Genomic DNA, 24200 nt, shown 5'->3' with positions numbered 1-24200 from the left:
GGGATGAATGACTCTGAAAATGTCCAATAGTTCTAGTTTATCTATCTCTTCATTTAGCTCCCTTATGTCTTTACTGATTTTCTTCCTGGATGATCTGTCAAGTTGAGATAGTGGGGTGTTGAAGTCCCCTACTATGATTGTGTTACTGTTAATATATTGCTGTAGCTCTTTCAGTAGAAGTTTGATGTATTTAGATGGCTTCTCATTGGGTGCATAGATATTAATAATTGTTAAGTCCTCTTGATTGACTGATCCTCTGAGCATTAAGTAGTGTCCATTCCTATCTTTTTTAATCTTATGTATTTTAAAGTCTATCATGTCAGATATGAGAATAGCTGTTCCTGCCCTTTTTTGTGGGCCATTGGCTTGAATGATAGTTTTCCATCCTTTCACTTTAAGTCTGTGTTTGTCTTGTTGCGTTAGGTGAGTTTCCTGTAGACAACATATTGTTGGGTTGTGTTTTCTGATCCATCTTCCTACTCTGTGTCTTTTAATAGGTGAATTCAGGCCATTCACATTTATTGATATCAAAGATTGAAGATATTTTAACGCCATTCTTGTAGAGTTTTAGAGTGTTTTGATATATGTTCTATTTGTGGTGGTCTGGTTGTTTATAGGAAACCTTTCAGAACTTCTTTCAAGGCAGGCTTGGTGATGGTTGCTTCCTTCAACTGTTGCTTGTCTGAGAAGGTTTTGATGCTTCCATCTAGTCTGAATGACAGTCTAGCAGGATATAGTATTCTTGGCTGAAAGCCTTTCTCATTGAGCACTCGATAGATATCTTGCCATTCTCTTCTGGCCTGTAGTGTTTGTATGGAGAAGTCTGCTGCTAATCTTATGGGTTTTCCTTTGTAGGTGACTCTTTGTTTTTCTCTTGCAGCCTTGAGGATCCTTTCTTTATCCTTATTCCTTTCCAATCTAAGTATGACATGTCTTGGTGTCTTTAGGTCTGGGTTAATTCTGTTTGGGACCCTCTGGGCTTCTTGAATCTTTATGTCTTTGGTGTTGTCTAGACTAGAGAAATTTTCAGCTATTATGGCCTGGAGAACGCTTTCTTCCTCCCCTTCTCTTTCTTCCTCTGGTAAGCCAATAATGCGTATATTGTTTCTTTTGAAATCATCCCATAGGACTCTGTTGTTGTTTTCAGCATCTCTTAATCTCTTTTTGAGATCTCTTACTTCTTCTTTAGTTGTCTCTAATTCATCCTCAATCTTGCTAATTCTGTCTTCAGCCTCATTGATTCTATTCTCTCTGCCCTCTACTGCTTTCTGGAGTTCATCTATTTTGTTGCCCTGCTCTGATACTGTTTTAGCTTGTTCAGCTAGTTGCCTTCTTAGCTCAGCAATTTCAGCTTTCAGCTCTCTAATAACCATGAGATAATTAGAATTTTCTTCCATATTCTCATTTGTTGTTCCTGCAGTTCTGATTACAATTTTTTCAAATTCTTTACTCACTCCTGTTATTATTTCCTTAGCTAATGTTTGGATGTTGAACTCGTTTTGTGCTTCGCCCTCTGGAGGACTTTTAGCTGGACTCTTGTCCTGGTTCGAGTCTCCATTATTTTTTCTTGTTGTTTTAACCATTTTATATAAGTTAAGAGGTTTTTCAATCCCTGAGTTGGAGTTCAGTGGTGTAAAAGCCCTTTTTTTTTTTTTTTCCCCTGTAGGCTATGGTAGCCTGAGGGCTTTTAAACTATCAATAGGCTTCTTGGCTTAATCAATGACTCCTGACCAAGAGATAAAGCAGGGTGTGGCAGAGATAATCCAGTGGTTATGCAAAGAGACTTTCACAGCCCTTCAGCTATGCCACCGAGGTATAGGTCTTCTCCTGAATTTCCCGGTTAGATCTCTGTGCCCTGGTGTCCCTCCCTGTTGCTGCTCCAGATTCTGAGGGTAGTAGCAATGGAGACTCAGAGTTGTACTTGGTGAGTCTCTGGGGAGTCCTTTCCTCCCTTCAGCTGTCCCCTTGTTGGTGGAGCAGACTGGAGGTGGTGTCTCCACTGACAAACTGTTGAACTGTTAGCAGTCACTTAATCTCTCCTTAGGCCCCTCTCTCCTCTCTATCACCAGCCACGCGTGTTTGTACTCACGGGTGATTTACTGGGTTCCTGTGGTCATTATTAGTCCTGTCTTGTTTTTGGTCCGGGTGGTCTCCTTTGGTATTCCTAGTTGATCCGGGAGAGGAGAGGAGAGGAGAGAAAGCGATCTGCTGCTCGTAGCTCCGCCTCCGGAAGTAAATAGTACATTCCTTCGCAAACTTACTACACGAGAGAGGTCTGGACATGCCGAGGATGTGGTTTAATTGTGCTTTGAGTTAAACTGTGAGTATGCAAAAAGGTTTTTCCAGAAAGAGGGACGATAAGATGGGCTCTATCACTGAAGTGGACATTTAATAGTTCAGCTTAGCTGATTCTCTTCTATTAAACAACAAGCAGCACATGTACTGAGTAGCACTGGGATTCTCAGGTGCAGAGACGGTCCACCTGAGGGTCTTTCCTTGAAGAGCTATTGTGAGCTCATCCTCACAGTTTTGCCAGGAACTGTCTGTCTGGTGTTTCGTAGGAAAGGTCTGAGCTCAGCAGCTCACTCTGGCCTCTGGGAGAGCCTAAACTAGAGTAAGCAAAGCATCAGAGTAAGAAGCACCGACATCTCCTGGAGACTAAGTTCCAAGTACTCTAAATGAATTCTCATTAAATGTTCACCAAGTGGCTGAAAGATGGTGCACTGAGGAAGGCATTATTAGACTCTCAAGCATGAGGTCCCAAGTTCAAGCTTTGGCTTCACACATGCCAGAGTGATGCTCTAGTTCTCTTATTAATTAACAAATCTTTGTTATTTAAAAAGAAAAATAAAGCAGGCTGGGAGATGTTGGTGCTCTGGATAGAATATTAGACTCTCAAGCACGAAGTCTGGAGTTTGATTCCCAGTAGTGCATGTACCAGAGATGGTTTTGTTTTTGCTTGTTTTCTGTTTTGCCTCCAGGGTTATTGCCAGGGCTCTATGCCAGCACTACGAATCCACTGCTCTTGACAACCATTTTTTCTTTTACTTTCTTTTTTCCTTTATCTTTGTTTTTCATAGGACAGAGAGATTGAGAGGGGAGCAAGCGGGTGATAGTGAGGGAGAGAGACACCTGCAGTACTTGCTTCACCATTCATGAAACTTCCCCACTGCAGGAGGGGAACAGGGCCTTAAATCCAGTTCTTTGTGCATGGTAATTTGTGCATTTGGCCAGGTGTCCACCACCCAGTCCCCTAGCAAAAGTTTTAAGATTATAAAAGTAAAGGAACAACCTATAACCATCTGACCAAAAACCCACTTCACCTGTAACAGAACTGAGACAGACCTGACGGCCCTAATCTCTCAAACAGCAACAAGTGTGCCACCGCCCAACTCTCTCTGGTTCATTCTCTCTCTCCCACTCCCTCTTTCTCTTAATAAAATCTTAAAAAAAAAAAATCACATGGTCTGGGAGGTGGCACAGTGGATAAAGTATCAGACTCTCAAGCATGAGGTCCTGAGTTCGATCCCCAGCAGCACATGTACCAGAGTAATGTCTGATTCTTTCCCTCTCTCTCTCTCTCCTCCTATCTTTTGCATTAATAAATAAATGAAATCTTTAAAAGGAAAAACTCACTAACTTCCATCGTCATCATTTATTTTATTGGCAAGAACCAGAGCATCACACTGGCACATGTGAGGCTGGGAAGTGAACTCATGATTGAGAGTGCAGTACTTTATCCATTGTGCCACTTCTGGGTTATCCCTCCCTCTTCCAGAAGGACTCGTTGAGAGCACAGCTAATTGTGCCCAAACTGAAAGGTGGCAGAGCTGGGATTTTAGTTAACACTGCCACTTCTTACTTCACCAGCCAGTCTGGCACTCCCAGAAATCCACAGCTGTGTGCTAGCTGGCCACAGGCGGGGATCCCCAGGCTCCAGCCTTAACATGAGGAGATGAACAAGGGCTAAGTGCTCTCTGAAGAACAAACCACGTCTGTTCTTGAAAGGGCCTAGTATACTCATTTTAAAGAAAACAGCACAATGCTGTGGCCAGCTCAAGCAGTGTGATCCCCACCAGCATGACCTAGAACTTGTAAGAAAGACTAATGGTTAGGCCTCTCACCAAGCCTAAGGAGGCAGATTCTCTGTTACTGGGCCCCAGCAGTCAGTCTACCAAGCCTTCTAGGGGTTTCTGTTCTCTTGTCCCCCTCCCCAGATTTTGAGAAACCATGTTTATTATACATTATCTCTTTCAGCACTCTAGGTTCTAAGGTGTCTTTCTGGGGCTCCAGACTTTTAAAAGTACACCAGCTATTGGGCTAGGGAAACAGCATAATGGTTATGCCCAAGGCTCTCATACCTGATGCTCCGAGGTCCCAGGTTCAACTCTTAGCACCATCATAAGCCAGAGCTGAGTAGTGCTCTGATGAGTCTCTCTCATTAAAATAAATAAAATATTTCTTTAAAAATCCACAAACTGGGGCCAGGTGGTGGCACACCTGGTTGAACTCAAGTTACCATGCTCAAAGACTTGGCTTCCAGCCCCTGGTCCGTAACTTCAGGGGGGAAATCTTCACAAATGGTGAAGCAATGATGCAGATATCTTTCTCCTTTTCTTTTTCTTTAAAGATTATTCATTTATTTATTATTTATGAGAAAGATAGGAAAAAGAATCAGGCATTACTCTGCTATATGTGTTACCAGGGATTGGACTCAGGACCTCATGCTTGAGTCTAATGCTTTATCTACTGTACTATGTCCCAGACCACCTCTCTCCCCATCTTTCCTCCCCTCCAATTTATCTGTGTTATCAGATTAAAGATAATAAGAAAAAAAAAATTCACAAGCTAACAGGCCATCAAAACCGCTCACCTGGATAGTGCACTGCTTTGCCACGTGCACAGCCCAGGTTGGAGCCTGGTCCTCAGCACAATGGAGGAGCTTCTGTGCTGTGGTGTCTTTCTCTCTGTCTGTTTCTTTATCTAAAAAAGTTCAGAGCAGTGAAGCTACAGTGATCACTGCCTACCACCTACCAATCCCCCCTCCCCCCCCCAAAAAAAAGCTAAAAAAGTAATTTCCAAAAGGAACTGATTCTGTGGATTGGCAAAATAGCTCACCTGGATAGTGACCTGCTTTGTCATGGTAACAGCTCAGCTTTGAGCTTGGTTTCCACCGCCTTAGAGGAAGCTTTGGTGCTGACTATCTGTCTACGTCTGAACAGGTGGCCCAGACTGGTAAAGCCCCGGCAGCAATCACCACCAAAGTAAATCTAATACAGCACTTGCTTCTGTTGACAGGTCAGCCTAGACTCCCGAGTGAGAGAAGTCATCAACAAGAACATGGTGGAACCATCCCAACACATATTCGATGATGCCCAGCTTCAGATCTACACCTTAATGCACAGAGACTCATACCCTCGGTTCATGAACTCTGCTCTCTATAAGGATTTGCTCCAGTCCTTATCTGAGAAGTCAGCCGAAGCCTAGAATGTTATTAAATATATTTATTATTAATAAAACAATAAAAGAACTCAAGGACTATGTCTAGTGCAGGAAACTGAGAGGTAGCCCAATCTTCTGCTGGAGTTATACTTGGGCTATTTTAATACCAGATGTCCCCTCCTACAGATTGCTATATAGTCACAATGTAAACTGCAGCCACCTTTAGTAATACTTTTAAAGGGGAAAAATGGGGCATGGCTGTTTTAGAACAATAATGTATTTGGGATTCCAGTAGCATGTTCTCAGTGGCGACGGATACACCAGCAGCTCCATAACGCTGGAGCATGTCCCTCCGCTGGAGCAGACAGGACTGCAGTCTGTGTTTGCATGAGTACAGTGCCTGAGCACACTTCTCTCAAAGGCAAGTCATTCAAGGGGATAGATGGTGACACGCCCTGTTGAGCACACCTTATACTGTGCAAGGACCTGGGTTCAAGTCCCCAATCCCTATCTGTAGAGAGAAGCTTCACAGGTGGTGAAACAAGTCTGCAAGTGTCTTTCTCTCTACCTATCTCATCCTTCCCTCTTGATTTCTCTGTCTCTATCCAATAAATAAATATTAGAAAGGAAAAAAAAAAAGACATCAGGCTTGGTTTGAAACATATGAGCCATGACCAGATCCAGATATCCATTTTAGATAAATATGCTCTCTAGTTGTAAAATACTTTGTCTCAGACTATAGATATATGGAAATAAATACATGTGTGGATGTACATGGTTCATGGTAAGCACAGTGCTACCAGAAGTGGACCAGTCTCAAGTGTCTAGTGAGAGAAGCAGTGCATACAAAGTTCTTTTGTTAACAAGTTACCATTATTTCATTATCTGAATCTGCAAACCTAATGTATGAATTTTTAGGTTCATAACTTATTTTCCTAGCAAAACTTTCAAAAATAAGCATATTTTATTTAGTTAGTATCATTGCCACCAGGGTTATTGCTAGGGCTCAGTGGCTGAACTACAAATACACTTCTTCTGACAGCCACTTTTTTTCTTTTTTTGACAGAACAGTGAGATTGAGAGGGCAGAGGGAGGTAGAGGAGATTCTTGCAGGCCTGCTTCACCACTTGTGAAGTATGCCCCTGGCATGGAGCAGGGGCTCAAACCTGGGTCCTTGCACTTGGTAATATATATACTTAATCCAGTGCACCACCACCCAGCCCCCCCCCAAATAAGCATATTTCCATTTTTATTATTGAAAGAAATATGGGCATTTTCATTCCCCAAAAAATAAAGCACAGAAAATGTTCTCAGTCTTGTTTTCTACCTGTAAATATTTGAGAAACATTAAGAAAGTAGACATGCAAAGTATCTTTCAGCTTTTAAGTTAGGACTTTTAGATCCTATTTGTATTGTAGCCAGAGTTAACTTCATAACTCACAGGGGAAAATACTGGCTTATAAAGCTAAACCACCAGAAGAAACTAATCACTGCAGTGGATGGGAAAAGCACCCACAGGGGCCGAGAGATAGCTTGCCTGGCAGTATACCTGACCATGTGTAGGGCCCAGATCTGAGCCTCAAGTGTCACCTGGCAGCATCATGCAAAGGGGAGGCTTTGTGAGCACTGGAGTAGTGTGGCACCTCTCCTCTCTTTAATTTTTTCTTAGTGATTTAACACTGATTTACAAGGTTGTAAGATAATAGAGGTATAATTACATATAGTTCCCATCATCAGAGATCTGTGTCCCATCCCCTCCATTGCAGACTTCCCTATTGCTTATCCCCGTGGGAGTATAGACCAAAAATTCTTTATGGGGTGCACAAGGTGGGAGTTCTGACTTCTGTAATTGCTTCTCCACTAGACATGAGCATTGGCAGGTGGATCCATACCTCCAGCCTGTTTCTCTCTCTCTAGTTGGGTAGGGCTCTGGAGAGGTGAGGTTCCTGGAAGCATTGATGAGGTCGGTCATCTGCCCAGGGAAGTTAGGATGGAACCTGGTGGCTGAGGTTGCAGTGCTTCTGCGGATGTCTCAGCTGTAGTTGATAAGGTTTGTTAAGTTCTATAGTTGGAAAGTTTGTTTTGTTTGCTGTTACTCCATCACCTCACCTCCCGAAGTCCTTTCCTCTGTCTGAAAAAGAATCCACTAGAAGCAATGGCATGAAGCTCCAGAAAAAACACTGATTGGAAAAACAAACAAAAAAAGCACCAGACATCCAGTCTGGACTGGTGTGAGTCATGGATTACCCTGGAGGCAAAATTAATAATTTTTAAAAATGAATAATAAAAAAATCTTTTAAAAAATTTAATTTGTGGGGTCTGAGAAGTGGTACAGTAGATAATGCATTGGACTTTCAAGCATGAGGTTCCAAGTTTGATTCCCCGTAGTGCATGTGCCAGAGTGCTGTTTTCATTAATAGTCTATTGAAAAAAAATTAATTTGCAAAAGGTCACACCATGATTCAGTCCCAAGTAGGAGAAAAGTTCTAAGTTGTCCTCATCCATCCTTCAACCTGCCAATTTATTACCTTCTGTAAGTCCCACACCTGAGCCGCTTCACCCCACATTCTTGGCAAAACCAGCTCACCTTCTCCTACTCCCAGGTGGGGGATACAGTGTTGCTCTGGCAAAAAAAAAAAAAAAAAAAGAACTCCCAGAAAATGCTGTCTTACACTTCAAGGTGTCAATCACTTACATGTGCTTTTGATTCTATACCCTATAGTCCTATTTATTCATGTACCAGAGGATCTGGTTGTGGTTATATTCCCATAGGGACTGTAATCATGCCGATGACAGTTACAATATATAATGACTGTAACAGTGAAGAACTGAACTAAAGTCTTGAATGACTGTGAACAGCTTCTGGTGATGACACCAAAGCTAAAACAGAAAAAAAAAAAAATGTGTTGGCAAAGAAACTGCTGAAAAGGGGTAAGTGCAGCAGTAGCACACAGGACTTGTACGCAAGGTTTCAGGTTCAATCCCTGACACCATTAATAGAGGAGGTGAGTGATGCTCTAGTCCAGAAAAGCTGAGAGTAACCTGGAAGATAGTACAGTGGATAAAATGTTGGACTCTCAAGCTTGAGGTTCTGAGTAATTACAAAAGAAAGGGCCTTGGGGTAGGGTGGGTGATATGTCCTCCAAGTTCATAAGGAGAGACCTTCTCAACTCAATGAGTCAGAAAAGGCGATAAGGAATGCAAATATATATATATATATTGCTTCTTAAAAGAAAATCATGGGCTAGGGGATAGCTCACCCAGTAAACACACCCATCTTGCCATAAGAGAGGCACCAGGCTCAAACCCCTGCAGGACACAGGACCACAATGGCACTGGAGGAAGCATCAAAGATGGAGCATGGAGCAATCCTGTCATGTCAGTTCTCTCTTCAATAAAATGAAAGAAAAAAAAAATGTCCAAGAGCAGTGAAATCATGCATATGTGAGGTGTTGCTTTAAAAAAAATAGCTATAATATAGAATGTCATTATTATAAAAGTAATTTGGTGGGCGCCAGGCAGTAGCACAGCAGGTTAGGAACACACAGCACAAATTGCAAGGACAAGCTTAAGAATCCCAGTTTGAGCCCCCAGCTCCCCACCTGTAGGAGGGTCGCTTCACAAATAGTGAAGCAGGTCTGCAGGTATCTATCTTTCTCTCCCCACCCCCATCTTCCTTTCCTCTCAATTTCACTATGTCCTATCCAACAATAACAGCAACAACGACAACAAAAAAATGGGGGAAAATGGCCTCCAGGAAGAGTGAATTCATAGTGCATGCACGCTTTGAGCCCCAGTAATGACCCTAGAGGCAAAAAAAAAATTTTTTTTTTTGGACAACTGGACAGATATTTATAGGTAAACCACATTTATATGTAAAGCAAAAGCCTTTTATTCCAAAGCAGCTCAGTCATCCAATTATGGAACCCACTAGGCTGATTTAACCAGATTGTATGGCATATCACATATAAAATATTATTTCTATTTTTGCAATAATAGCCATGAAAGGAAAAATAATAATTAGCTGTCTTTTTATAGTACTCAGGGAGAGGAACCAGAACAAGTCATTTGAGGTAGTTATCTGTGCTTTCATTTCCCATCTACCAGTTAGTTAAATTATAGGAGTACAGGTGTTAATTTGGAAAAAAAAAAGTCTCAATTAATTATAAGACTGTTGCATCATTTTTCAGAATTAAAAGTACCAAAGGAGATTTCCCAGGACTCTAGCAATACATTTCTTCCATTAAAGCTGGTATCCAAAACACTGGCAACCAGCAGTTATCTATCCTACTTCCACAGATTCTCAACCTGCAAAACATAGTACACTGACAATATAACTAAGAAAAACTATTTCATGAGCACCTACAATATGACTAGCGTTCTACATGCTAATGATATAGCAGTAAACAAATTTCCCATAACAACTTACCAACTCTATAAAGAGCTATTGGTTATCTAACATAACTATATGGTGATCATTTCCCCAGATCATTTTTCTATTATATTTGACTGACTTAATCTAAAGCTTTAATTTTTTTTAATTATTTATTTCCTTTTGAGGCCCTTGTTTTTATTGTTATAGTTATTATTGTGTTGATGCCATCGTTGTTGGATAGGACAGAGAGAAATGGAGAGAGGAGGGGAAGACAGTGAGTGAGAGAGAAAGACACCTGCAGACCTGCTTCACCACTTGTGAAGCGACTCCCCTACAGGTGGGGAGCTGGGGGCTCAAACCGGGATAAAGCTTTCTTTAATGTATTTCTTCTGTTGTCAAGTAACTTTGTTCTACTTACTTTGAATTAGTATCTTCAGGGTGAGGTAATTCATTTTCTTTAAAAAAAAAAAAAAAACTGATAGAAAATGTGGCTTTTGTCACATCACTTTTCCCAGGAGGCTACCCAATTCTTGAATGGCTAATTTTCTCTTTTTATTATTGTAATCATTTAATAACAATTGGCAAGACTGATAGAAAATGTGGCTTTTGTCACATCACTTTTCCCAGGAGGCTATCCAATTCTTGAATGGCTAATTTTCTTTTTTTATTATTGTAATCATTTAATAACAATTGGCAAGACCATAAGAGGGGTACAATTCCACACAATTCCCACCACCAGAGTTCCATATCCCATCCCCTCCATTGGAAGCTTTCCTATTCTATATCCCTCTGGGAGTATGGACCCAGGATCATTATGATGTGCAGAAGGTGGGAGGTCTGGCTTCTGTAATTGCTTCTCCACTGGACATGGGTGTTGGCAGGTCGATCCATACTCCCAGGAATGGCTAATTTTCTATAGCTAACTGTTTTTTTTTTTGTTTTTTTTTATTTTATTTTTTTATTAAAGAAAGGATTAATTAACAAAACCATAGGGTAGGAGGGGTACAACTCCACACAATTCCCACCGCCCAATCTCCATATCCCAACCCCTCTCCTGATAGCTTTCCCATTCTCTATCCCTCTGGGAACATGGACCCAGGGTCATTGTGGGTTGCAGAAGGTAGAAGGTCTGGCTTCTGTAATTGCTTCCCCGCTGAACATGGGCGTTGACTGGTCGGTCCATACTCCCAGTCTGCCTCTCTCTTTCCCTAGTAGGGTGGGTCTCTGGGGAATCTATAGCTAACTGTTAAAGAGATTCAGGGTGACAGATGGAATGACTCTCGATTAAATTTTTAAATATGTAACTTCAACTACTTATTTCATTTAAACCTTCAAATTATACTTTGCTTGCATGAGCAGTCACCATCTACCTATAAAAATGAAAAGAATATAGCCTGTGTTTTATTTTCTAGCTTGTTGATAGTTATCTTCAATGATGGTTCTTTATTAATTGCACTATATTTACTTAATTCAGCTGCATGTGCATAGTTACTTTACAACTAGCTGGTATTTTTCCATGGTTAAGGCTCATTCATTATCTCTTCTATTACATCCACTCAGTATGTCCATGCAATGCACTCACAAGCTCCTACTAGGGACACAATGAAAGAGAAGGAAGCATGTTCTATTTCACTGCTCAAAATAACAAAATATGACAGATTTAATTACAAGAAACTTTATTGAATTACAAATTTTAAAATTGATCACTTAATTTCAAAGTCAGACTAGTTTTGATTTTACTTTTTCTTAAAACTTTTAAAAATGCACTTTAATGTCAAAAGGTAAAAAAAAAAAAAAAAAAAAAAAAAAAAGGTTAATCGGTGAATTGACAAAGTAAAGATGGATAGTACCAGTAGGCTAATTCTTACACAACCAATCTTAACATGGGTGTTTGTTGTTTTCTGTTATTAGATCAAATTGATTTGTAATAAGAAATGGAGAAAGGGAAGTAAGGAGAGGAGAATAAAGCATATGCTGAAGTCTTTGTCTAGGTGCTTAACAAAATAATGATCAAGCATTAGACGTGATCAAATGTAGACTTTGCAGTGGTGCCCTCGAGAACAAACGGACCCTATGGAATTTATATAAAAGTTATTTTTCTTATCCTAACAGGACAAATATTATACATTTAAAAAAGCAAAACTTAAAAAAAAAAAAAAAAAGCAAAACTTTAAGATCTGTACTGTTAAATAAGCTGCCCAGTAGTCTGTATATTCAGTCTGCTCAGAAACCTCATTCGATGTGTGACCGAAAAAAGGCAACAAATTAGTTAGGACGAAAACACTTTCTATCAGCATCCATAAAGGGTGACCACAGTTTTAAAGATTTATATAGTCCTAAGCTTAATTCTTGGTCAGTAGAGATTTCCAAATTAAAAATTGAGTCATGAACTGTCTACACTAACTACAATATACTAAAATACTGATATGGAATTCTAGTATATCTTCCTACAAGGGGGAAAAATAGAAGCTTGCATTCTTTGCCTGTGCTAGGATTTTGAAAAGCCTACTGGAGCTAGTCAGATAGCACAACTGGGAGGGCACCTGCTTACCACCTGTCTGGCACAGGTCTAAGTCTCCAGCACACCGTATGGGAGGTGCTATGACAACAGAGGACTGACGCTTCAGGTGCTGTGGTTCTTTGACTCTATCTGAAAAAGTTGGCCCAGAGCAGTAAAACTCTGGCAAAGAAAAAGGGAAAGAAAAAACAAAGCCTAAAGTACAACTGTGTTTTGCAAAAAGGAAATCTGCTACAAAGTCAAACAGGTAAATAAACAACAAAATCAGTCAGATTTCAATAAAAGCATGTTTCCAAAAGTAATATTCTATCAAGAACAAGTAATAAACATGTACAAGAACTTGCGAGAAATGATGGTCACAGTTAGTAACAGATGTAAAGTAGTATCTAATTATCCTAGACTTGCAAACATAATAAATTCAATTTCATTTGCTAGTACAAATATTATGTACAATTTAGATAAGTGGGTCAAGTATTACTTGAATACACACATTTGGTAAACCTTTTTTATTATATTACCTCTTCTCCTCCCTTAATATCTTCAGGTACATGTCAATATGGAGGGGAAAATATACTTTTCCCCTTACATGTTAACTGAAAAGAATAACATATCTACCGTGTATGTTCCTGGCTGTAAAAATGTTAAGGTACATTTTTTTTAAGAAGGAAAAGAGGTAAAAAGAAATTGCCAAAAGTTTAAATGATAAAAGTATAATATTGACTTATTACAAAAAAAAAAAAAGAGAGAGAGAGAAAAGTCTTAAAATATTATACGGTCTCCCCCCAGTGATCTGCAACTACAGAAGGAATGCTATGGCCAAAACAAAGATTACTCCAAGGGATGAATGTTACTTTAAAAATCTGATTTTCAGGAAACTAGCTGCTTTTCCTATCTTTAAAGCTAATTACAAAATCCACGTTCTTAAATGGTCCAGAAATTTTGCCGTATCTTCCAACTCAGCAGAACTGTTAAAAAAAGAAAAGAAAGAAAGAAGAGAGGAAGCAAGAAAGAAAAAAAAAAGGAAAGGGAGGGAAAATTTCGTGAGACCTTTAAAAAAAGACAATGGTATGTACTTTACTCCCATTTCACACAGCATACAATTTACATTTTCAAGCATGAAGAGCCAAGTAGTTGAGTCCCCCATTTTGAATTAACAAGACAGTATGATTAAAGAAGTAGCTATAAGATATTTTATTAAGTACCTCTCTTAATTTTTTTAAACTTGTTTCTACTGCCACAAGTGTTATCTCTGGGGCTCTGTGCCTGCACAACAAAGCCACCATTCCCAGCGACTATTTTTTTTTCCTCTTAATGTTTTAAGTTAAAAATAATAATAATTCCAGGGGCTGGGTGGTGGCACACCCGATTTGAGTGCACATGACAGTGCTCAAGGACCCAGGCTTGAGCCCCTGGTCCCCACCTGCAGGGAGAAAGCTTTGCAAGTGGTGAAGCCGGGCTGCCGTTGTCTCTCTCTCTCCATCCTCTCAATTTCTGGTTGACTTTATCCAATAAATACTGATAATAAAAAAATTAAATAATTCTAAATTCCATATTCTAGTATAAGTCATATTGGCATTGGTATTCTACATTAAACTGGAATTTCTTAAATTCAATAGGTACTATGTTAGGACATAAGCTACGAACTATCTATAGCCAAACCAAACTGCAATACACTCACTAGTAATCAGCATCATCACCACCTATCATGCAAAACAAACCCAAGAGAGTTCCCAGGGAAAGTCAGATGTGCTCAACAGAATTAAAATTAAAAACAAAAACCAACAATTCCCTTCTCTGAGAACAATGTAAAAATTCTTACAAACTCTTTTAGAAAAGGAAGTACCATTTCAAATCATAAATACAACACTAGTAACCTACGGAGCTCAGAATAAAACGTTTATAAGAAAACAGGCAGCCCAGGTGGATAAAGTGTTTGGACTGTCAAACATGAGATCCTGAGTTCCATTTCCGGGAGAGGGGGAAAGGCAGCCAGAGGGCATCAAAAAGTAAAACGGGAAGGGTATGACCTCAACCCCTACAGCATTATATAGAGCCAAAGTTCCATACCATACTATGGAGAATATTACTGCTGGCTCTCAATTTACTCCTGATTTTCAAAAATTATCTTATACTAGTTGAGTAATTTAAAATAGCCTTAGACTGAAAGACCTATGATCCCAGTAAAAAAAAATTTTTTTTAAAGCCTGTACAATCACAAATAATGAAATCTTCTTTTTTACTACATCTTGGATAGAACTTGAAGCAGTGGATTTTTTTTTTTTTAATAGCTAACTTTTTTAGAACACCAACAATGGCCAAGCTCTTTAAATATATTAGCTCTACTCCTACCACACAAGCTATAATAATGACATTACTTACATTTACTATAGGAGAGATCATTACGACTACTAACACTGGAATTCAAAATTATCAACAAAGTTCAATACCAGTTTAGCTTCAGAGACTGACTACTATTCAAGTCTCCCCAGCCCTGCTCTCCTGACATTCTCATATCTACTAGTAATAAAAACAGCTCTAGAATTAATGCTTAATTCCTTCCATTTTTAATCATATTTCTGTGGCCTATCAAAAAAATCACTATAAAGTTAATAATTTAAATAACAAACTTACCAAAAAAAAATCACTAAAGTTAATAATTTAAATAACAAACTGGCACTCAAGCAGCAAATTCAAGAGTTCACAAATGCTAAGAAGGCTCAATGAAGTATACCAAACTATTAAAATGCTCATGTGAATTTCTTAAAATTAACAATTACTGGGTTGTATTTCAATGAGCTAACTTATTTTTTTAGACTGAAAATCTGTAAATGGAAACAAGTGATATAAACGTACAGATTTTTCTTTTCTTCTTTCTTTTTTTTTTTAAACAAAAGCTTTGCTCAGCTCTAGTTGATAGTAGTGTGGGGAATTAAACCTGTGACCCCAAGTCTTAAGCATGACATAAGCACTATGCTCTTTCCTCCAGCCAAAAGTATAGATTTCATAGTACTGTCAAGTTGGAAGCAATTAAATGAGTATATGTATGCACAGCACTGTGATACAGGACCACAGTTAAGACTCACTATTGTTATTTCTGCACCAAAAAGTAGGAAAGGGGGGAGATTAGCACTGGGCAGTGTGAGCATAACTATAGATCTGTCTATCAAAGCAGGCTTAGTATAAGACCTGTAGAAATCAACCTATTAAGAGTCGGCGGTAGCACAGCAGGTTAAGCGCAGGTGGCGCCAAGTGCAAGGACCAACATAAGGATCCCGGTTCAAGCCCCCGGCTCCCCACCTGCAGGGGAGTCGCTTCACAGGTGGTGAAGCAGGTTTGCAGGTGTCTATCTTTCTCTCCCCCTCTCTGTCTTCCCCTCCTCTCTCCATTTCTCTCTGTCCTATCCAACAACAATAATAACTACAACAATAAAACAACAAGGGCAACAAAAGGGAATAAATAAGTAAATAAATTTTTAAAAAAAGAAATCAATCTATTATAAACAATTAAAACATAAATTTACAAAGGTGTCATACCTTCCACCGATTTCCACATTCATTACAGACAACAAATGTTGTCATCGGTTCATCAGCACTGCGAGTTTGTACCTGCAGCAAAATCAAGTGGAAAATATTATGTTTTATGGGACTATAAAAGAACATTCTACATGAAAATACATAATAACTTCAATGAAATATGTAAGAAATAAGTTCAAGTAAGCTAGATAATATCAACGGAATACAAATTTCCAAACTTCATTTTTCTTTCCTTTTTAAAACAAAGTCCATCTTGCTAGAGAGATATCACAATGGATAGATATACAAAAGACTTTCATGCCCGAGGCTCTGAAATCCTAGGTTCAATCCTCAGCACCACCATATACTAGAGCTGAGCAGTGTTCTGGTTTCTAATTCTCTCTCATTAAAATGAAATATTTAAAAATAATAATGATAATAATAATAATAATATAAAGTACATTACCATTTCATAAACTCTCAAATGTGCAACCATCTTCTCCCTTCAAGTAACCTTAGTTTTATTGTGAATGCCCAATGGCTTAAAATGCTTTTATTTATCACATATGTGAAAGAAAATACACATATATATCTACATGAGGGAGAGAGAAAGGCAATCCAGGGTGCCACTTTGTACATGCTGTACTGGAAATCAAACTGGGAGCCTCAGGCATGCAAGACTCTCGCAGCTAAAGTTATTTTGCAAGTTGGTATTGGCTTATTTTTATTTGGTCTGTTTACCAATTCTGTATCCTTATATTGCACACATGGGTGAAATTAAACTTCATTTCCCAAGTCCATCCTACTTATCATGTTTAACTTAACCCAGGGAAGAAAAGTCATCTAAAGTTATACATAAATCATTGTTCTCTCTGGTTAATATATTAATAGGTGATTTTAAATTTTTTAAAAAATAGGGTGGAGGTATAGCATAATGGTTATACAAAGAGACTTTCATGCCTGAGGATCTCAAGTCCCAGGTTCAATCTCCCACACCACCATAAGCCAGAGCTGAGCAATGCTCTGGTTAAAAAAAATAATAATAAATAAAAATATTTTCCAAATATTCTATAGTAAATATTACTATATTGCTTCATTTTTTAAACTAATTTATCTGTGTTAGAGAGAGATACCAAGAGTTGCTATTGGCATGTGTGGTCCCTAGGGTTCTAACTCTGGGTTCTCACTCATCAGTCTATTGCTTTACTACTGAGCCACCTTCCCACAGCCATTATACTGCTTTAAAAAATTACTATGAGCAAGAACTGGTTGAATGCACACAAGGACCTGTGTTCAAGCCCCCAACCCCCACCACCAGAAGGGAAGCTTCATGAGCAATGAAACAAAGACTGCACGTGTCTGTCTCTTTCCCTCTCTACCTCCCCCTCCTCTCTCAATTTCTCTTTGTCCTATCAAAAAAAAAAAGAAGAAAAAGAAAAAAAAAAAAAAAGCTGAATGACCACATGATCCAGCAACTTCTGGATATTTATTCAAAATAAAGCAGAGTCTCAAATAGGTATTCATACACCCAAGTAAGTGGCAGCATTACTTAAAACAGTCAAAATAGTGATACAGTGTCCATCAATTAAAGACTGAATAAATGAGGTCAGGTGGTGACACAGCAGGTTAAGTGCACAAAGTATGAAGTACAAGGATCCACACAAGAATCCCAGTTGGAGCCCCTGGCTCTCCTCCTGCAGGGAGGTCACTTCACAAGTGGTGAAGCAGGTCTGCAGGTGTCTATCTTTCCCTTTCCCTCCCACCCCCTTTTTTTTTTTGCCTCCAGTCACTAGGGCTCAGTGCCAGCACTATGAACCCACAGCTTCTGGTGGCTTTTTTTTTTTCCATTTGATAAAACAGAGAAAAATTGAAAAGGGTGGGGAAGATAGAAAGACAGACACCTGCAGATCTGTTTCACTACTTGTGTAGCGATCCTCTAGCAGGTAGGGAGCTGGGGCTCCAACCAGGATCCTTGCACTTCATACTATATGCACTTAACCTGGCATGCCACCACCCCACCCCTCTCTCCCTTTCTATCTCTCCCTCCTTTCTCAATTTCTCTCTGTCCTATCCAATAAACTCTCCGAAGGGAGTCTGGGTCAACATACTCTGCTACTTGAGGTAGACTGGTCCTGAAATGAGTATAACCCAGAATGTTCCTAGCTATGATGATGGAATGCAAGTTCAGACCAACAGGGATACAGAGGTTACATAGGCTCCTGTGCTAAATATGAATAGACATGGGCCTTGGTCAGATCCATGGGGTTTACAGTTAACCCTATTTATATACTTTTTCCATATTTTGGAGTTACTCTCTGCCCTGATCCAGCTTTCTAGTCCTATTCCCAACTCTGACACCTTCTTCCCAGACAATAGTTTCAGCCCACCTGTATATTAGCTATAGGGCTCAGGCAAAATTAGTAGTCATGAGACTCTTGGAATAAACCTAACATAGACTTTCTAGCTTCTTCCAACATGAAGACCCCAAATCTCACCTGCTACATTCTTACCTCTAGGTTCCTGCTTATTAATTTTTTTTTTTTTTCTGTTTTATAGCTTACTGTTTTTCAGCCACTAAGTTGCATATGCTACCATGCCACCAACCTGACTTCCCTGGGCAGACAACCTCACCAATAAATCCTGGAACCCCACCTCCCCAGAGCCCTACCCCACTAGGGAAAGATAGAAACAGACTGGGGTTATGGATGGACCTATCAACACCTATGTCCAGCAGAGAAGCAATTACAGAAGCCAGAGCTTCCACCTTCTGCACCCCATAAAGGTCTTTGGTCCATACTCCCAGAGGGATGAAGAATAGGGAGGCTTCTAACAGAAGGGATGGTATGTAGAACTCTGGTGGTGGGTGTTGTGTGGAACTGTACCCCTCTCATCCCATAATCTTGTTGATCATTATTAAAATCACTAATAAAAAAATAGGTAGGAACATGAAAATAAAAATAAATATAATTTTTAAAAGAAAAAAAATGGCCACCAGGAGCAGTGGACTTGTAGTGCAGGCACTAAACCCCATCAATAACCCTGAAGGCAAAAAAAAAAAAATTTAATTTGGGAGTCGGGCGGTAGCACAGTGGGTTAAGCGCAAAACTCAAGGACCAACGTAAAGATCCCGGTTCGAGCCTCCGGGGTTAGGCAGTGAAGCAGGTCTACAGATGTCTATCTTTCTCCATCTCTGTTTTCCCCTCCTCTCTCCATTTCTCTATCCTATCTAACAATAACATCAATTACAACAACAATAAAAAAACAAGGGCAACAAAAAGGGAAAAATAAATAAATATAAATTGGGAGTCGGGCTGTAGCGCAGCGGGTTAAGCGCAGGTGGCGCAAAGCACAAGGACCGGCATAAGGATCCCGGTTCGAACCCCGGCTCCCCACCTGCAGGGGAGTCGCTTCACAGGCGGTGAAGCAGGTCTGCAGGTGTCTATCTTTCTCTCCTCCTCTCTGTCTTCCCCTCCTCTCTCCATTTCTCTCTGTCCTATCCAACAACAACAACAATAACTGCAACAATAAAGCAACAAAGGCAACAAAAGGGAATAAATTAAATAAATATATAAATAAATAAATAAATATAAATTATTATTCAGCCTTAAAAAGAAAAGACGTTTACAGGGATATGCCAGGCGGTAGCACAGCAAGTTAAGCACACCTGGCACAAAGCACAAGGACCAGTGTAAGGATCCCGGTTCGAGCCCCCAGCTTCCCACCTTCAGGGGAGTTGCTTCACAAGTGGTGAAGCAGGTCTGCAAGTGTCTATCTTTCCCCTTCTCAACCTTCCCCTCCTATCTTGATCTCTCTGTCCTATCCAACAGCAATGACAACAATTTTAATAACAATGATAAACAAAGGGGGGAAAATAGCCTCCAGGAGCAGTGGATTCTAGTGCAGGCACTGAGCCCCAGAGATAACCCTGGAGGCAAAAAAGAGAGAGAGAGAAACAGATACAGAGGGTGAGGCAGCAAAGCCCAAGCTTCTCTCAGTGCCCAAGTACTGCTAGGTGGTATAGCAGGTACATGCCAAAGCAAGGCACCCTCCAAGGTAAGCTATCACACTAACCCCACAATATTCTTTTTATTGACTTTTTTTTTTTTTAAGGTAAAGACAGACCCGTACCGAAATTTCCTTCGATGTGCTATAGTGGAGACTGGGCTCAAACCTGGGTCATTGACATGTCAAAGCAGTGCACTATTTAAGTGAGCTATTTCGCCAGCCTCCCACAAGTCTGCTTGTTTTTTTACCAGAACACTACATGACTCAGGCTTATGATGGGGGGTGGGGCTGAACCTGTGACTTTGGAAGTCTGAGACATAAAAGTCTTTTGTATAACCATTATGCTATCTCTTCCACCACACAAGTATTCTTAATATAGAAATTAATCACATAGCTACAAACCTGTGTATAAGTACAATTCTTCTTTTTACACTTGCCGCATGTGAATAAGTCAGTCTGGGTCCCACCAGTCTTGGCCATCTGATGTTCTCTGATGGCTTCTTTGGTCAAGTTTTTCCGCATCTCTTTCAGCTCATCACTAGCCATTTCCTTTTAGGGAGAGAGCAATATATTTAGCTTAACAGTAACAGAACCTACATTAACTTTTAAAGCTTCAAGAGCAAATATTAATATTTTTCCACAGAGGGCTCAAAATAGGTTGTTTTGTTTTTTGTTTTTTTTTAACAGAGTACTGTTCAGTTCTGGCCTTCGGTAGTGCAGGTACCTGGGACCTTGGAACTTCAGGAATGAAAGTCTTTTTTTTCTTTTGCCTCCAGGCTTATTTCTGGGGATTGGTGCCTGCACTATGAATCCACTGCTCCTGGAGGCTATTTTTTCCCTTTTGTTGCCCTTGCTGTTTCATCGTTGTTACTATTGTTGTTATTGCTGTTGTTGTTGCTGGATAGGACAGACAGAAATTGCGAGAACTGGAGAACAGAGAGGGGAAAAGAAAGACACCTGAAGACCTTCTTCACCGCTTGTGAAGCAAACCCCCTCCCTGCCACAAGGGTGGGGAGGAGGAGCTATCGGGGGTTCAAATCAGGATCCTTATGCCAGTCCTTGCATTTCACATCATGTGCGCATAACCTGCTGCACTACCACATGCCCCCCATGAAGGTCTTTTTGCATAATCATGTTATTTCTCCCTGCTGGGATGACATGATTTTAGAAATCACTAATTTTTAATTCTAAATAAAATAACCTTTTCAGACAAGGGTCATCCATGGATGAGTATGTTCAATAAAAGGTTGGTGTACTGCAACAAATTAAAAGATTCTGAGGTGGGGAGGGAGGGCTCAGGTCCTGGAACATGATGGCAGAGGAGGACCTAGTGGGGGTTGTACTGTTATGTGGAAATGTTATGCATATACAGACTATTGTATTTTACTGTTGCTATAAACCATTAATCCCCCAATAAAGAAAAAAAAAGCTGAGAAATGTTACACATGTACAAACAATTATATTTTACTGTCAACTGTAAACCATTAATTCCCCAATAAAGAAATTAAAAAACAAAGGTTAATGGAGAACTTTATAATGAAGTAATCAGACTACCAGTACCCAAACACACCAATGAGTCTCAGTTTGTTGAAGTGATGCAACAAGACATTTATGTGACTCCTGAAGTAATAAAGTAAAATGCATCACTTAGGAAGTAGCTAAGTGAATGAAAAAGAGGTTTGGCTCATATATAAACAAGTCTGTAGAACTATCTAGTTCACTAAGAAACCAAAGGGATAGAACAGTTAAATAAAAAAGAAAAGAACAGCTGGTGTATTGCACCAAAGTAAGACTCTGGGGTGTGTGAGGGGGAGAGCACAGGTCCAAAAAGGATGAAAGAAGGCCTAGTGGGGGTTGTATTGTTATGTAGAAAACTGAGAAATGTTATGCATGTACAAACTATTGTATTCACTGTAGAATGTAAAACATTAACCCCCCCAATAAAGAAGTAAAAAAACAAAGAAAAGAACAGACAACTAATATTAAGAGATACAGAAGAAATAATGTGGCTTTTTCAACAAATTGTCATATTTCTATCCAAAATAAATAAAGAAAATTTTTAAAAGAAATAAAACTAAAGGTGATGTGTAGGATGGAATAGGTAGCATAATGGTTATGCAAAAGATTCTAGAGCTTAAGGCTTTGAGGTCACAGAACCAATCCCTGGGGGGTTGGGTGGTAGCACAACGGATTAAGCACACATGGCACAAACTCCGGCATAAGGATCCCGGTTCGAGCCTCCTGCTCCCCACCTGCAGGGAGGTCATTTCACAGGCAGTGAAGCAAGTCTGCAAATGTCTATCTTTCTCTCTTCCTCTCTGTCTTCCCCTCCTCTCTCCATTTCTCTCTGTCCTATCCAAGAACATCAATAACAACAACAATAATAACCACCACAATAATCTTAAACAAGAGCAATGAAGGGGTTGGGGAAGCCTCCAGAAGCAGTGGATTCGTGGTGCAGGCACTGAGCCCCAGCAATAACCCTGGAGGTAAAAAAAAAAAAATCAATCCCTGGCACTACCATGAGCCAGAGCCATGTAGGGCTCTGGTAATTTAAAATATATATATAATAAAAACCAGCCAGCAGGGTTGAAGCCCCAGTAATGACAAAAGACGAGGGCAGGGGGATGATGTATAATCTTTGAATTCTAATACAAAATAAATGTACAACTAGGAAAACACCAAGTAGGGACTAGATCGATACTAATACCAAGGAATTACTGTTAACTTTATTAGCTGTGATGATGGCAACATAATTATATAAGAAGAATATCACCCAAGTATGTAAGCATAAAGGGACATATGTCTGGAATTGCTTGAAATCCAATTTTAATCAATTAAAATTGATTTTAATCCAGGAGTAAAATCATAGATGAAAGAGCTACAAGGACCAAGGAAACTACATAATGGTTATGCAAAGGCTTTCATGCCTTGGGGTTTGAAGGACACAGGTTTAATCTCCAGCATCACCATAAGCAAACAGAGCAATGCTCTGGTTTTTAAAAAAAAAAAAAAGTGGCAAATTCCTGAAAATATTTGACGCTTTGTTGATATATGACAGATGTGTAGAATTTCATGACTGTTTTCTACTTTGTGAAAGTTTTAAATATTAGAATAAGGTTTTTTTAAAAATCAATTTTTTATTATAAATATAACTTTTTATCGTTGTTGTGGTTATTATTATCATTCCCATTAATGTTGCTGTTGTTGGATAAGACAGAGAGAAATAGAGAGAGGAGGGTAAGACAGAGAAGGGGAAAGGCACCTGAAGACCTGCTTCACTGCCAGTGAGGCGACTCCCCTGCAGGTGGGGGGCAGAGGGCTCAAACCAGGATCCTTACAACAGTCCTTGTACTTTGTGCCATGTGCACTTAACCCACTGTGCTACCGCTCGACCCCCAAATATAACAATCTTACTAGCTATGTACAAAGACAAATTCACTCTTTGGGATGTCTAATAAAATAGACTGGGGAGTCAGGCAATAGCGCAGCGGGTGCAAAGTGCAAGGACCAGACAGGCATAAGGATCCCAGTTGGAGTCTGCAGCTCCCCACCTGCAGGGAAGTCACTTCACAGGCAGTGAAGCAGGTCTGCAGGTGTCTGTCTTTCTCTCCCCCTCCTCTCTCTATTTCTTTCTGTCCTATCCAACAATAGCATCAATAACAACAATAAAACAACAAGGACAACAATAGGGAAAATAAATAAATATAAAAAAGGAGTTAAGGCAGAGGGTAAGTAGCATAATGGCTATGCAAACAGACTCTCATGCCTGAGGCTCCAAAGTCTCAGGTTCAGTCCCCCGCACCACCATAAGCCAGAGCTGAATAGTGCTCTGGTTTTAAAAAAAAAAAAAAAAAGGAGTTAAAATAGACTGTGAACATACCACCACTATTAATAATGAAAAACTATGTAAATAGAGGTATTTCATTTTCCCTATAATTTCCTACATAAACTTAAGGAATAGTCAGTAGATGTAAACAATTTTTAGAGTTTAACTATTAAAACAGCTTATTAGTTACACAATTTGTTTGCAATGAAGAGATAAAAACCTTGTGTGGGGAGTCGGGCGGTGGCGCAGTGGGTTAAGCGCACATGGCGCAAAGCGCAGGGACCAGCGTAAGGATCCCGGTTCGAGCCCCCGGCTCCCCACCTGCAGGGGAGTCGCTTCACGGGCGGTGAAGCAGGTCTGCAGGTGTCTATCTTTCACTCCCCTCTCTCTCTGTCTTCCCCTCCTCTCTCCATTTCTCTCTGTCCTATCCAACAACAAAGCAAAGTCAACAATGGCAATAATAACCGCAACGAGGCTGCAACAACTAGGGCAACAAAAAGGGGAAAAAAATGGCCTCCA

General features: G+C 39.8%; 2 protein-coding genes across 5 annotated transcripts in view; one reads left to right on the top strand and one right to left on the bottom strand.

Moving 5' to 3' along the window:
- RGS20 (regulator of G protein signaling 20) overlaps window positions 1-6081 on the top strand; it is a 92805-nt gene extending 86724 nt beyond the window's left edge. For all 4 annotated transcript variants that reach the window (XM_060198349.1, XM_060198332.1, XM_060198341.1 and 1 more), the window contains one exon: window positions 5299-6081. In XM_060198349.1, coding sequence (XP_060054332.1) covers window positions 5299-5487 — 189 coding nt within the window. In that variant the 3' untranslated portion in view covers window positions 5488-6081. The remainder of the gene's footprint in view (window positions 1-5298) is intronic.
- Window positions 6082-11476: 5395 nt separating this feature from the next.
- TCEA1 (transcription elongation factor A1) overlaps window positions 11477-24200 on the bottom strand; it is a 48534-nt gene continuing 35810 nt past the window's right edge. The window contains exons 8-10 of the mRNA XM_007515981.3: window positions 20255-20401; window positions 15869-15940; window positions 11477-13300 (exon numbers count right to left, since the gene is read on the bottom strand). Coding sequence (XP_007516043.1) covers window positions 13292-13300; window positions 15869-15940; window positions 20255-20401 — 228 coding nt within the window. The 3' untranslated portion in view covers window positions 11477-13291. The remainder of the gene's footprint in view (window positions 13301-15868; window positions 15941-20254; window positions 20402-24200) is intronic.

The sequence above is a fragment of the Erinaceus europaeus genome, chromosome 1, assembly GCF_950295315.1.
Source record: "Erinaceus europaeus chromosome 1, mEriEur2.1, whole genome shotgun sequence".
In the NCBI taxonomy this organism is placed as follows: Eukaryota; Metazoa; Chordata; class Mammalia; order Eulipotyphla; family Erinaceidae; genus Erinaceus; species Erinaceus europaeus.
The sequence above is the reverse complement of the archived record's forward strand: the minus strand, read 5'-3'. Positions and strand labels throughout refer to the sequence as shown.